The 14,034-nt window shown below is 42.4% G+C and overlaps 1 protein-coding gene across 1 annotated transcript in view; it reads right to left on the reverse strand.

Annotated features, from left to right (window-relative positions):
- LOC146379933 (partitioning defective 3 homolog) overlaps positions 1–14,034 on the reverse strand; it is a 354,176-nt gene that overhangs the window by 107,833 nt on the left and 232,309 nt on the right. Inside the window, exon 17 of the mRNA XM_084938841.1 lies at positions 7,378–7,526. Within this exon, the coding sequence (XP_084794967.1) occupies positions 7,378–7,526 (149 nt within the window). The remainder of the gene's footprint in view (positions 1–7,377; positions 7,527–14,034) is intronic.

Raw genomic sequence — 14,034 nt, forward strand, 5'->3', positions numbered from 1 at the left:
ACAAACCTACAACAACTATCAACTACTATTACTAGTACATACCATTTAAGCTACACAACTAAAGAAGATATTGCCAAAAGAATTCACTCACCCATCCAAATCATTGAATTCAGGTGTTCCAGTCACTTCCACTGGTACAGGTGTATACAAACAAGCACCTACGCATGCAGACTGCTTCTACAAACATTCGGGAAAGAATAAGTCGCTCTCGGGTGTTCAGTGAATTCCAGTACTGTGATAGGATGTGATAGGTGCTGTGAAGTCCAGTTGTGAAATTTCCTCACTACTAAATATTCTGTTAGTGGTATCATAACAAAGTGGAAGCAACTGGGAATGACAACAACTCAGCTTTGCTCAAGATAGACAACAGTGTGTAGAGAGCTTCATGGAATGGGTTTCCATGGCCATGCAGCTGCATCCAAGCCTTATATCACCAAGTGCAATGCAAAGTGTTGGATGCAGGACTCCAGGAGTCCAGTGGGGAAGAGTGGAGACGTATTCTCTGCAGTGAAGAATCACGCTTCTCTGCCTGGCAATCCGATGGATGAGTCTGGGTTTGGAGGTTGCCATGAGAACAGTGTGAAGTTAAGTGTGGGGTTGTTTCAGGAGTTGGGCTCGGCTGTTTAAAGGTGAAAGGAACTATTAATGCTTCAGCATACCAAGACATTTTGGACAATTTCATGGTCACAATTTTGGGGGAACAGTTTGGGGATGGCCCCTTCATGCTCCAGCATGACTGTGCACCAGTGCACAAAGAAAGTTCCATAAAGACATGGATGAGCGAGCCTGGTGTGGAAGAACTTGACTGGCCTGCACAGACTCCTGATCTCAACAAGATAGAACACGTTTGAGAAGCATTTGAGCGGAGACTCTGAGCCAGGCCTTTGAATCCAACATTATTACAGACCTCAAAATGCCCTTCTGGAAGAGTGGTCAAAAATTCCCATAAACACTCCAAAACCTTTTGGAGGTTGTTCCCAGAAGACTTGAGGCTGTTATAGCTGTAAAGGGTGGGTCAACATTACATTAAACCCTATGGATTAATAATGGGAGGTCACTGAAGTTCATATCCATGCGAAGGCAGACAAGTGAATACTTTTGTTAGTATAGCGTACTAGTTGCATGGGACTTGTTTTAAAAGGAGTAAGTTATGTTACATGTAGTATCTTTTGGGTCAAAGGGTCATCCCTGTTTCTGCTGCATTTGCTACCAATGAACCCTTAGTGAGAGTATGAGTGCTTCCCCCTCATCCGTAGCAGCTATAGATCTAAAGTCAGACAAGACACACAGGCTAAAAGCTCATCTGTTTGCCAATGGTGGCTTCCAGACCAGTGACCATACCATTTCTCCTCTCTCCTTGCCAAATTTAATGAAAGTGCTCAGTCCCATGAGAGCCTACACTCACTCAAGCATCAATCATATAATTTTGCATCCTACTTAGTGAGGAGATCTCATATGCCTGTCTTTTATGCTGCATAGGACAGTAAAATGAAACTTTACTGCGCGCTACAAATGTCTAGGAGGTCAAAAGTTCTCTGGTAGCAGCAGCCAAAGATTCATTTTACTTTTTAGTTTCTCAGTGGAGGTGGGTCCATTTTATTAGCATGACAAATATCAATGCCAGGAAAGCATAAACAGACTTACAAGACCAACTGAATGCAAGTAAAAAAAATAATAAAATCATCTAATTCGTTTGAAGAAGCAATTTCATCCTGCAAAGGACAAGAGAGGACGGCCTGAAGTAAAAAATTCATTATAAGAAAGCATAGGCACAGAAACAGCATGACAGAAAAATGATGGAGTGTTTCATCCTTTGAGGATAAAACTCAATCAATCCAGTACAAATGCCATGTAAAGTTGGATTTTTTTCTTTTTTTGAGGCTTAAGCATTAAAGCCTGCCAACGACGGACACACAGATGCAAGGGTGCATGGCTGACACAATGGGATTGCAAGTTAGACCTGCACGGGATGCAACAGTTCAAGGGAACAAAAATGACATCTGCTGTACTTGGAAACAGGGAATTATCCTCCTGCTTGGTATTCCGCGCCGCAGTCCTGCTCGCCATTGTTTCTCGTCGGCGCGGCGGTTAACTGAGAAAAGCGCAGAGACAAAGAGAACGGGAGAGCGAGGCAAAGAGACGTTTTTTGCCCACCAACCCAACTGCCTCAAACCTGCCTTTGTTTTCATCAGAAGCAGCCCCGGCTCTCTCCTGGGAGGGTTTGACGGACAGCTCTCTGTGTGCCAATCTATTATGTGATTCCTATCACACAACAGAAACCTTGGTGCTCTGCTCCTCATCTCCTTCTTATTCAGAGGAATGAAAATACATATTTCCCCAACTGCATACAGACACGAGTTTGCCACTCCCTGCACGTCTGGAGGAGAAATGAAAATCATCAAAATGAAATACACGAAGAGAAAGACAATCAGACTAAATGGGGTGAAAGTGCACCTGGTTGCAAACAAACCTGGCCCGCGTGTTGCGTACTTTAGCCAGATTAAGGGCAAGGACAGTTAATTGGAGAAGATCCATTGCCATTAAACGTTAAAGGGGCAGTGTGGCAAACTTCATGAATAAATCAGTGGTGGTTATTACAGGGACAGAAGCCCATGGTATAATTAGAACAGCTAAAAACTATGCTTTGCAGCCATTATTCACCACGGACCCTTGCATGTAAAGATCTGTGTACAGACAGGGGCTCCATTACACATAATTTATTCAGAGTGTCGGGGCTTTAAGGAGGGTGGTAAAAGGGTAATTATGTTAAAAATAACCTCCAAGATGGTCGGAGGAAGGCCACGTCCAGGTATCCCAGTGGAAGTGAGGCGTCGCTGGGTCAGCTGCGCTATTATGTCTCTGCCAGTTGTGGACCATTAGCCCGACAGAGGACGTCCTCCACACGCTCAGCATATGTCACAGGAAATCATTATGAGCCGGACTTGGTTAACATCTCAATTAAGGGTGCTGGATATTTTGCTGCGCACTTTTCAGGCTTCAAAGAAATCCAGTGAATTTTTTTTTGGGTTTGTTTATCATCGTTCAGTGTAGAGTACTTTTCCTACATGAAAAGAAGCTGACAACTCTACTGGCAAGACTGGAAATTCACTGGATTAGTGGTAGACTTGGCTGGAACAGACATTCACAATTACAGTAAGCATAAAAACATCTGCCAGGTTCTCATTTACTACCACTGGCCTATCTGTGACTGGATCGGATGACAGCTTTCTACAAGGAAAGTCTCCACTCATGTGTTTGGTAGTCTATGAGATGTGGCTTATCGAGAGCGCTTTGCTCTCAGACTGCTGGTTTACTTGTGGTTCCTCGGGTATTTAAAAGTAGAATGGGAGGCAGAGACCTTCAGCTTTCAGGCTCCTCTATGGAACCAGCTCCAAATTAGGATTCAGGAGACAGACAGACACCTTCTCTCCTTTAAAGATTAGATTTAAAGTGTTTCCTTTCTGATAAAGTTTATAGTTAGGGCTGGATCAGGTGGCCCTGAATCCTCCCTTAGTTCCACCCACTGCTCGGGGATTCCCATGTTTCTCCTTCACTCAATGTTTTTTAGTCTCTGTATGTTTATACACAACTCTGCATTTAATAATCAATTATGATTCATCTCTGGCTCTCTTCCACAGTGTGTCTTCTGTCATGTCTCCCTCCCCTCACCTCCAACAACTCACAGCAGATGGCTGCCCCTCCATAAGCCTGGTTCTGCTAGAGGTTTCTTTCTATTAAAAGGGAGTTTTTCCTTTCCACTGTCACCAAAATGCTTCCTCAAGGGTGGTTCTCTGATTGTTGGGGTTTTCTCTGTATTATTGTAGGGTCTTTACCTTACAACATAAAGCACATTGAAGTAACTATTGTTGTGATTTGTGCTAATGCATAAAAATAAAACTGAATTACTGAATTTAATTTAATTTGAAATACACTGAAATACCCAGTTTAGCCACACATTAGATTCTTGTTTTGTTCAAATACTCCCTAAAAACAACAACTATGTTAATTAGTGGTCAAGATTCAGTCATCATTTCATCCTGTGTCAGTTTAATGGAGTGATTGCACTCTTTTTTATTCAGCCTCATTCAAACCAACCTGGCTGCGATGGATCAATTGCAGAAGCTGAAGAGGCCAACCTGCCAATGAACATCTTTCTATTGCAAATGCTACTGCATTGCCAGGCTCCATGCAGCCCTTCACATCTCATGGAGTAATGAGTGTTTTCTTCAGTCATTTGCACTGCAGAACGAGCACAATGGCACAGGTTCCCAAATTAGTTACCAAGCCTCTATTCACTGCCATTCAACTCCCTTTCAGCACCAGAAAAAAAACCCTTTTGATCACGCTGAAATTAGCTCAAACAGCACTCTCGGTTATATGCATCTGAAGGGGGCTGAGATCACAAATCCAATAATGGCTGGTTATGAGCTAGTTATGGAATAAGAGTGGGACTGCTCTTCCGATCTCTATTACTGACCCGTGGATGGAACCGAACATCATATCGGTTGACCTCATTAGCGGCGGCAGGGCACAGAGCTTATTTCTGCTCAAGTTCTTGTCGCACTGTGCTACTCTTAAAAGGACCAAACAAACATTAGTGCAGTCTGCACAACGTCATGAAACGCACACAAAGAAATAAGAAAGTGAAGCGCAGACACAAAGCAAGAGGAGCAGGTCTTACACTTCATGAAGGAGCCGTCCATCACGAGGTAAAGTGTCCGGCATGTGCTAACGTCTCACTGCCAGCGCCGACACCTCACGTCGCTTTTTTTCCTTTTCTTCTCTCACTCAATTTTATTCCCCATTTAAATGGGATTGAACTACAGGGTGTCCGACCCGTTTAGCATATTTCAACAATGATGGGTTTCAAAGTCATGAAATCCATCTGCTGATGAGATTTGGGAGCAGCTGGAACATGATTAAAAGGAGGGACAAAATACCTAGTGATGGAATAAAATGTAAGTCAGTAGGGAATAGCGTTCTTGAGCGTGTTAACTACTTTTTTTTATTCCTCTGAGTAATTTGAAAGCAGAGAGCGGCTTTATTAGTGCGCTATTGGGAAAGCAGAGCGGTATTCTTACACCTGCTAGCTGAGCTAAGTTCTAATGTCCAGCTGTGTGGCGAAGGCACGGCTTAAGGGAGAGCGCTGGCACTACTTTCTTTGGCTCACTTCATTTTCAGATCTACTCGCACAATACCCAGAGGTCGTTTTTGCGTTGGGCAGCTTTCATGTAATTATTTCAGAAAAAGAATAAGCATGATAGCATAGCAGCGTCTTCCTCTGAGATAAATGGAAGTGCGGTGACTGGGCACGTGCCAAATCACAAACCATGTGTATTTCATTTCAAACGTTAAGTCTAGCGCTTGTGTTTCATCTATTGACTGAAATAGGACTGAATTTTTCTTGTGGGGAAACCACGTCAACTACAAGAGTTATTATGACTGGAATAAGTTTGTTATTTCCCTGAACCATCTGAACACTGTGATATTCTCATTGATGGATTATGATTTTGTATTGGCGAGGATTTCTGTCAGCTGGATATTTCACAAACTCAATTGGGCCCAGTGAAAGGGGATGATTTTTTTTTTTTTTGTGGGGGGGGGGTAGTTTTTTTGAATTCCATGTAATAAAAACCACAGGCACGCCCGCGCACAGACAGAGGGATCTTGATAAAGAAATAATACAGCAGTAACAGAGATTTCTAAAAGATCAATTACACAATTACACTGGTTATCTCGAATGTGTGAGGCGCCGTCTTATGAGTACATTAATCAGGATCTTTGTTAAAAAAAACATAAAGAAAGAAAGAAAAGCTGTAGTTTACAGCTAATCCAATGCACAAACAAACACGCAAAGACTCCACTTTGAAACAATTAAGAAGCTTTTTTGATTAAACTCATTGATAACATGTGCATTTGCAATGATGAGAACACCATCAAAGCCTTATCTCAGCATCCCTTCCGTTCTACTCGCTTCCTGTCCTCAGTAATATCCAATTATATTTTAAACACTGAGAACTTAATGGAAACCATTTCAGACCAACTAACTGCTGAACAAAACCCATCCGATGGCTGATGGTTTTCTTCTCCCGAACTTTGTGTTTGTAGAAAGTTTCAATGGTGGACAGAAGGTATTACAAAGGATCTAGACCCCACAGAGCTCGGTGCAGTGGCCCAGACCTGCACCAGTCTGTGGGCAAGTCAAAGATTTCTACAGGTCTCTGGGCTCCATGTGGAAAAGAGTTGGCTGTTATCTGTTGTGATTAGTCAGTGATCCGAGAGAAGACAGCGTCTGCTTCAGTCTCAGCGGGAGAAGCTTGGAGTTCACACCATCTTCTTCCCTGGATACAGTTTGTCTGTTTGAGAGTGTGCTTGCCCAGTGCGTGTTTGTGTAGGCCTGCATCTGACTGGCTCTCCCATCACTAAGCATTGTGCACTTGCGCTTGTGTTTTTATCCATGGTCCACTGGACAAAGGGCCATGGGAAATGGAGGCCAAAAGAGGAGAGGTGGTGGCTGGACAGGACTGAAGTGACTGTGTGTGTATTGCTGTTTTTGAAAGTGCATTTACTGGGGTAAGCAGGATAAGGTGAGCAGCAAGTGTTTGAGGAGTCACAAGTTCAAGATGCGTTTGAGGTGTCCAGCAGGCGAAAGGAGCACTGAGTGACAATGAACAATCTGGAGGTTTGTTTACTGCAAACAAACCTCCAGATTAGCCGTGCTGAGTGGGAAAAAAATTACCTTGTGATGACACGCAGTCATCACAAGGTAGAGGATTGTTTTCTTTGTACGGCCAAGCTTAGGATGCCAAACCAGAAAAACACTTCTTGCTCAAAAGAAAAAAGTAGTACATGAGGTGAATTTACTTTTGTGTAATATCAGTAATCTGCCTGAAATTACGCTTAGAAAAAAATCCATTAACTTGTTGCAGAGACAAGATTGAACATATGATCATATCTGCACACTAACTATTAAGCTACCAGTATTTTCTGGCATATACTGACATGCATGCTGTTGGACTAAATCATGCAAAAGAAAGGGAAATAATATTTTGTCATTTAGCAGGACACTGACAGGTAACCGCCACAGGCTCAGGAAAATACAGGTTTCTGGTGATGGACAAAATGGCCCTTTGTACATGAATACAGCAGTCCTGCTTTCTCCTGTCCTTTTGCCAAAGAGTCCATGGACAAGACAATAAATTTGAAACATGATCCAAGTCAGCTCTGGTGGCCCTGGTGTGTGTGTGAGAGAGAGAAGATGTGCAAAAAGGGAAACTGCTAAGACAAGACAATACAGTAAGTGTAGTCCATTCCCAGAGTTGTCAAACTTTTCCCTGTAGATGTGTGTTTGTGTGATGGTTCGGGCTTAGCACTTGCCTAAATCCATGCTCTTGGACTTGCGAGACTTGATGATCTCCAGCTGTGCAGGATTCTCGTACTGCTTTGTGCGCTTTTCCGACATACTCTGGCGACCATACCCCTCCCTCTGGAATGAAGTGCCAGGGTCTGCGTCCGGACTGAGCGAACTACAGTTTGATAGGAAAAAAAGACAGAGGGACAAAAAGAGGTAGAAGTATTAGATACTGGCAAGTGTAGAGTCACTCTTTTCATCTGGAGATAATTCTATTGAAGACATATTTTTTCAGTCATCTACACAGTGCATTAAGTTGCACTTACATGGCCAGGAGACATCCTGATGATAAGACTGAGAAATAAAATCGTCCTATTAATATTCACACAACCCCACACCTCAGCCTAAAATACCCCTTTGCTATCAGATAATGACCATCGACATTCAATATGCACACACACACACACACACACACACACACCTTTCATTTCAAAGCCTTTCCTCATCAAGGACAACTACACGTATGCTTAGTGGGTTCAGGACACACCACAAGTGGGAGGCAGGGCCTTGGCCTAGATGCGTATAATACCCCAGGTAAGGTGAGGGTTCTCTGGGGTCACGGCCACTCAAATAACGCCCTCCTCCAGTACGTCTGGAGCAGCAGCAAGACCCATCCCACTGCAGCACACTCCGTTTGAGATCCTCTATCTTTGTCTGGATCTTAATTGAAAATCGGATGGGAGCAGGGAAAGGAGGTCGAGAGAGGCGGACACTGGCATTTGCATGCAGGGACGTGCATTTACAATTAGGTGAGAAGCGCTTTGCAATTTCAGGGCAGATGGAAGGTAGGGATACAGCATCAGTGAAATCTAATAAATGCTACATGCAGCCATTTCTTTTGTTCACATGGTGCTCGTACACGAACGTTTAAATAACAGCAGAATTTTCATCAAATGATCACATTTCTTTGGATTTGTGGAGCTTTTATACAAAGTCGAAAGCCGTAACTGCAACTATGTAACTTCAGGAGTAGTGAGGAAGTAGATATTTGTAAACGTATCCTCTTGGAGCAGATGCTACTTCAAGCAGTCCTCGGTATTTGGAATATCAGCTAACTGCAGGCGTGCCGGCACTCGTTTCCATGTAAACAATTCTTATTTAGGTCATCAACCCCACTTAACAAGAGAGCTGCTTCAATGTTTCGCAGAGGGGGCTGGCGTCAATGTGTTGCTTTACCGTCAACCGTACCTGACAATCCCAACTAAGATCAGACTGTCTCGCAGGACCATCTCCAGATGACACAGGAAGAGAGGGAGGTGGAGCAGGAACAGAAGAATGACAGCACAGATGTATTATTCATTTATACATCATCCCTCGCTTTTTCCTCCTCTCATCATTCTGAGCCCCGCAAAAAAAAAAAAAAGAAAAAAAAAAGGGCGAGCATGGCCTGTATTTTTCTGTCTCTGCAAATGTCATGTGTCGGAGCTTGACTGACGCTGTGCAGACGGGAAAGGATGCATTTTCAGCCTGAATTTAGATTTCATTTACTCTCACTGGTATTGTGTTATGGAGCTGAGTTGCAAATGGAGGCAACATAGGTGAAAGTGAGAAACCAGCAGGTGGGAATCACACAGGGGCCGTCACTCAGGTACAGAGAGCTGACGACCACGCTAAGATTTGTGAAAGTAATTAAAGAAACTAGCAGCTGGGACAAAAAGGGCACGCAGCTTTTTTGGAGCAAAAATAGTGAGAAATCTGCGTGAAGAAAGAGCGAAGTTGAGAGGGAGCAGCTGAGCGGGAGGTGTAAATTCACTTAGCTGGAGGCCAGAGCTGTTGGTTTAAGCTGCTGCCCATTTTAACACCATCTCTGATTTACTTTGGCACATACGGAGCAGTGACTAAATGCCTAGCATGTGGATCTAGGGTAACCTGAAGAGAAGCGGCAACTGTGCTGCTCTGAACTGCTTTTTAAGCTAAGGGTACCTGCTGTTGGAACCTGCACCTCAGGTCTCAGAAGCCATAACTATTTGAAGAGGTGGCGATGACCAGCAGCCAAGCAGTTCCTGAGTTTGAATCTTCATCACAGGTTTAAACTATTTTGGGCTGAAGGCACGTGTAGACTTCACATCTTTTTATATATACTCTATTCAGAGCCAATTAAAGCATCTAAAACCTAAAGCGTCATTCTCGCCAGGACATGTTTTTTTTTTTCACTGTAAACTAACACAAAGGTTTACAGCTGCTAATGAAAGTATAAAGATGGGGACAAAATTATTAGCTGCCCCTCCAATTTTATTTTTTTCAAAATGATCCCAAATGGGTTTTTTTTTTTTTAAACAGAGCGGGGATTTTCAACATAGCATTTCAAGATTCAAGATCCTTTATTTGTCACGTGCATAGTTATACGAGTACAACATGCAGTGAAATGTGTCCTAATACACTCCTCGACTGTGCAAAAAGAGAGAGAACATTATATACAGTGGCTGAATATATACTAAGAGGACATTATGTGCAGTAGGTGAGTGAATTATATATATGAAAACATATTGTTTTCTTTATAAAGCCTAAATTATTTATCTTTGCACACAATAACAGAACTATTTCAGAAAAAAAACAAAAATGACAAGTGTCAATATTATTATCAACCCGGAAAAACTGGCCTGACATCGTCCCCATAGCGAAACATGGCGGTGGGAGGATTATGCTGGGGGAACGCTTCAGTGTGTCTGGAACTGGGAATCTCATCAAGGTAGAAGGAATTATGATGAAAGATGGATATGTGAAGATTTTGAAAGAAATCAAAGTAGTCAGCAGTAAAACTGGGTCTGGGTCATCATTTTGTCTTCCAACCCAATAACGATCTAAGACATACGGCGCACCTGGTGAAGAACCAAAGCTGTGATTCAGACTCCGTGTTTTGGTTAAGAGCAGTTTGGAAATGGTTTTAAGAATAAGGTTTTCATAGGGAGGCTAATCAGTCCTCATCTGTACATGTATGAATTACAGAGTGCTCATCAATGAGATGTGGCTTTCAAAAACTATGTCCTTGTTTAAGATGCTTCTTAAGCTCAAAACTCTAGTTTAGTCAGCTCTGACTGGTTGAGCCTGTGAAGCTGAGACCCATACAGCATTCCCACTAGAAAAGCTACCTTAGATATTCAATATTAAACAGGATTTGAAAGTGAAAAATACAGCGTGGCCAATTAGAAGATGAATTCGGTCATCTAAAGAATGGCACACTTCCTTCTTCAGACCATCGAGCCAGGCCACGTCTCTGGACTGTATTTAGACAGATGTTACATGATACATTAGTGGTTTTTCAGATTCTTTATTTTGTATTTAGCAGTGACTCAAACAAAATTCCAGTCACAGAATTCAAAAAAATTATAATGGGATCCATAATGAATGTTTTTTTGCCATCCGTCCGTTTTTTGCCATTTGGTCCATCCGTTAATGGGGGAAATAGGGTACATACAGAATTATATGCATACACATGCTATGATCACTATAGTAAGAACATTACTTACTGCTTTCCTCCCATTCAAAGTGCTCCCATCATCTAAAATTAAACAGCGCTGAGGATTGCTCACAGACAAATCCACAGCTTTAACTTACATTTTACATCACTCCTTACTTCCTCGCAGGAAGTTGAACGTGTCAAACTGCACATTGGCCTCGTTGCTAAGCGGCGTGTGTTAAAAGCCCTCTGCGCTCACAATTACCCTGGTGAAACTGTTTCTTTTCAAACTTCCTCTCTTTCTTTTACTCAAACCTTTTTCACTTGTGTTTCAAACTGACCCCAAAGAGTTAAGTTTCTACTACTTCTTAGTGCAGCTAAGTCTGACCGGGTAGGGTTCTTTGTATTAGTTTCAGCGCCTTGGAGAGGGGGCAAGACGTGGAGAGCAATGCCCAGCAAGGTGCTTCTGAAATGGTTATTCTGAGGTTTGAGGAGGGCGATTCAGTTGACTGCTTGGATGCATAGCTGAGTCGGGGAGCTTGGAGCTGCCTTCAATCACTGTATGAAGTCCTGCATGAGAAGTTGGTGCAGTGGTTTGTTTTCCTAGCATGTGCACCAGTGGACACCAGACAGTCCAAATACTGGCTAGTAGAAAAGAAAGGTGAAATACGAGATTACTTTTATTTTGTTTATTTCTTAAACGCAAGTGGATTTTAACAAGGGATGTCTCATATAGCTGCTTTTGCTTCACTCGCTTAATTGCACACATACATCATCAGACTTTAAACGCGGATATAAAAACTGTAAGATCGATCAGTGCCACACAGCGGAGCAGCCGCACCTGCGATTTGCCGTAATTCCCTTTTAATTGTGATGAAGTTGCTGAGAGAGGCAGAGAGAGAGAGAACAAGATCAATTAAGACCTCTTTGTCCGTCTGCTCCCTCCTGTGCCGACCCTCTCATTCTTTCCCTGCCTGGTTTACGAAGCTTTTAATTGAGTTTGGCTAGATGGACTGCTCCGGTCTGCTCGTACACGACGACGACTGACAAGGACCGGGCAAAGATATATTTTGGTGTGTGCACAGGCTAGGTTAGCTGCACTCCTGTCACAGTGACACAGAGCAGGTCGCACACAGACACAGAGTGTGCGATGCAGGAAGTCGGTGAAGGGAGGGCACAGAAATGAGTCATATTCACCGTATTCATAAATCTAGAAGGGAATGATAGCATTTAAAGAAAAAAAGGTCCAAATATGCTGTGAAGCTGTGTGAGTGTGTGAGCTGTCTGGCCTTTAAGTCACTACCACTTAAATGGAAATTTGAGATTAGTGAAATTGTGTGTGAATGCATCCACGCCTGTGCTGCAGGCCTGTTTGCATTTATATGTAGTTATGCTGATAGTTTGATGGGAAAAACATGTGCTTAACAGAGCACTTGTGATCCTTAGTTACACTGCTGATGACAGAGACTATTAGGGAGTCAACCGAAGTAGGCAGTCCGCCTGCAAAGTTTGTTTGTTCGTGTCCGCGCGAACTGTTTCCACTTTATATGTTAATTTGCGAAATTGTTTACCAGCCAATGTGTATCTAAACACTCGTGAGACTGAGAGCACCGGCACGGCTGTGTGTATTTGCGGGTGTGAAAAATGGATGTGTGGGTACGCTTGTCTGGAGTCCTTCTCCATCCTTGCTGCTTGACAGAGTGTTTCGGAGCTGCCTGGGAAATGATGTTTCCACCTGTGACATCTCACAAAGACAGAGAAGGACACAGTCTAGTTGTCTCTCTCTCTCTCATGCTTCCTCTCCGTCGCTCTTGCTGTCCGTTTCTCTTCTCTCTCCGCTTAATGAGAATTGACACCCATCTTCCACTCTGTCAGCCTTACCCAGGCTGAGGTCCAAAGCAGGACGAGGGCAGACACGGTAGTCTTGTGTAGATTAGTGTTGTGACAGTGCCCCTAACGGTCCAAGTGAGAAAATGACGGGTAATTTTGAATAAGTCTGCATCTTTAATACTTATTATTATTTTAAAATAACTTGTATTGGCAGGTAACCCCGCAAATTGGTGTTCCATGAAACCCAGGGTTTAATATTTAATTCCAAGTTGTATATAGAAAATGGACGTAGGCACTGTAACATCAGTCATTAGTTTTTGAACTCCAGTAGCTTTATTTTGAATCTTTACTGGCATCTGGGCACAGAAATGAGACAAAATTATGTTATTTAGATAAGAAGGTTTAATGGGGGCAATGAAGAGAAAGAGATATCAGATTATTAGTAACACACAAATTTAAATGCTAAGATTTCAATTGCCAAAAACTGTTGGCTGCCAGTGCCACCACTTAGTAGCTCTTAGTAAGTACACCTATAAATTTGAAAATCCTACGTGACTTGTGCTGGTGACCTTCTTGAGTTAACGTGTTCGCAAGATGTTCAGAAAATCTGACCTGTGACCTTATAATGTGTAATATCACCGGTATTCAAATAAAAAAGATGCAAGGAGATGCAATTGTGGTGTCACTTTGAAAATAATACATCACTTAGGTTCTCGAGTTATCATATTCATGAATTTTGGTGTCCACATCGCCCACCTAGCCACCCACCCGCCGGGGTGATGACAACACCCCAAGCCTTTGAGGTTGAGTGGTAAAAACTGCTGAATGAACTTCTTGGACAAACTATAACAAACAGTTGGTCATATTTTTTCCCAGGTAATTATAATATTATAACAGCTCTTAAACTGTAAACACTGTCAAAGGTTACAGTTCAACAGTTTAAAGTAGCAGAACTGAACCCAGTTACAGGGTAACCAAGTGGAACTAGCCACAGAGACCAAAACACTGTACTACCGTGTAAAAATGGTTATCTTTCAAAGTTGGGCATTTAACACACAACAGCCTTTATGGGGAAAACTTAAATTTTAAACATAAAATGCAGTATATACTATAATATCTTGCAATTAAAGGTGTTGATAAGCTGTTACAAGCATTACTTTTGCCACCTGTTACATTTCATTTCATGACAAGTTGAATACTTGTCATGAATACTTTATTATACTTTGATTTATTATTAGAGTCAGTTACATTTAGTGTGAGAAGTAGAGGTGGGTTAATGAGGAGCTAAATAACTAAAAACCAAATCACTGTGGAAACAGGAAGCTTTTATTGTTAGGAGGAGAGAAATTTGCATTCTCTCACAGAGACTCATCTTCAAGAAGATGATTTGAGCACT

Source organism: Perissodus microlepis, chromosome 9 (assembly GCF_051167445.1).
Source record: "Perissodus microlepis isolate ML-2025 ecotype Zambia chromosome 9, ASM5116744v1, whole genome shotgun sequence".
NCBI lineage: Eukaryota > Metazoa > Chordata > Actinopteri > Cichliformes > Cichlidae > Perissodus > Perissodus microlepis.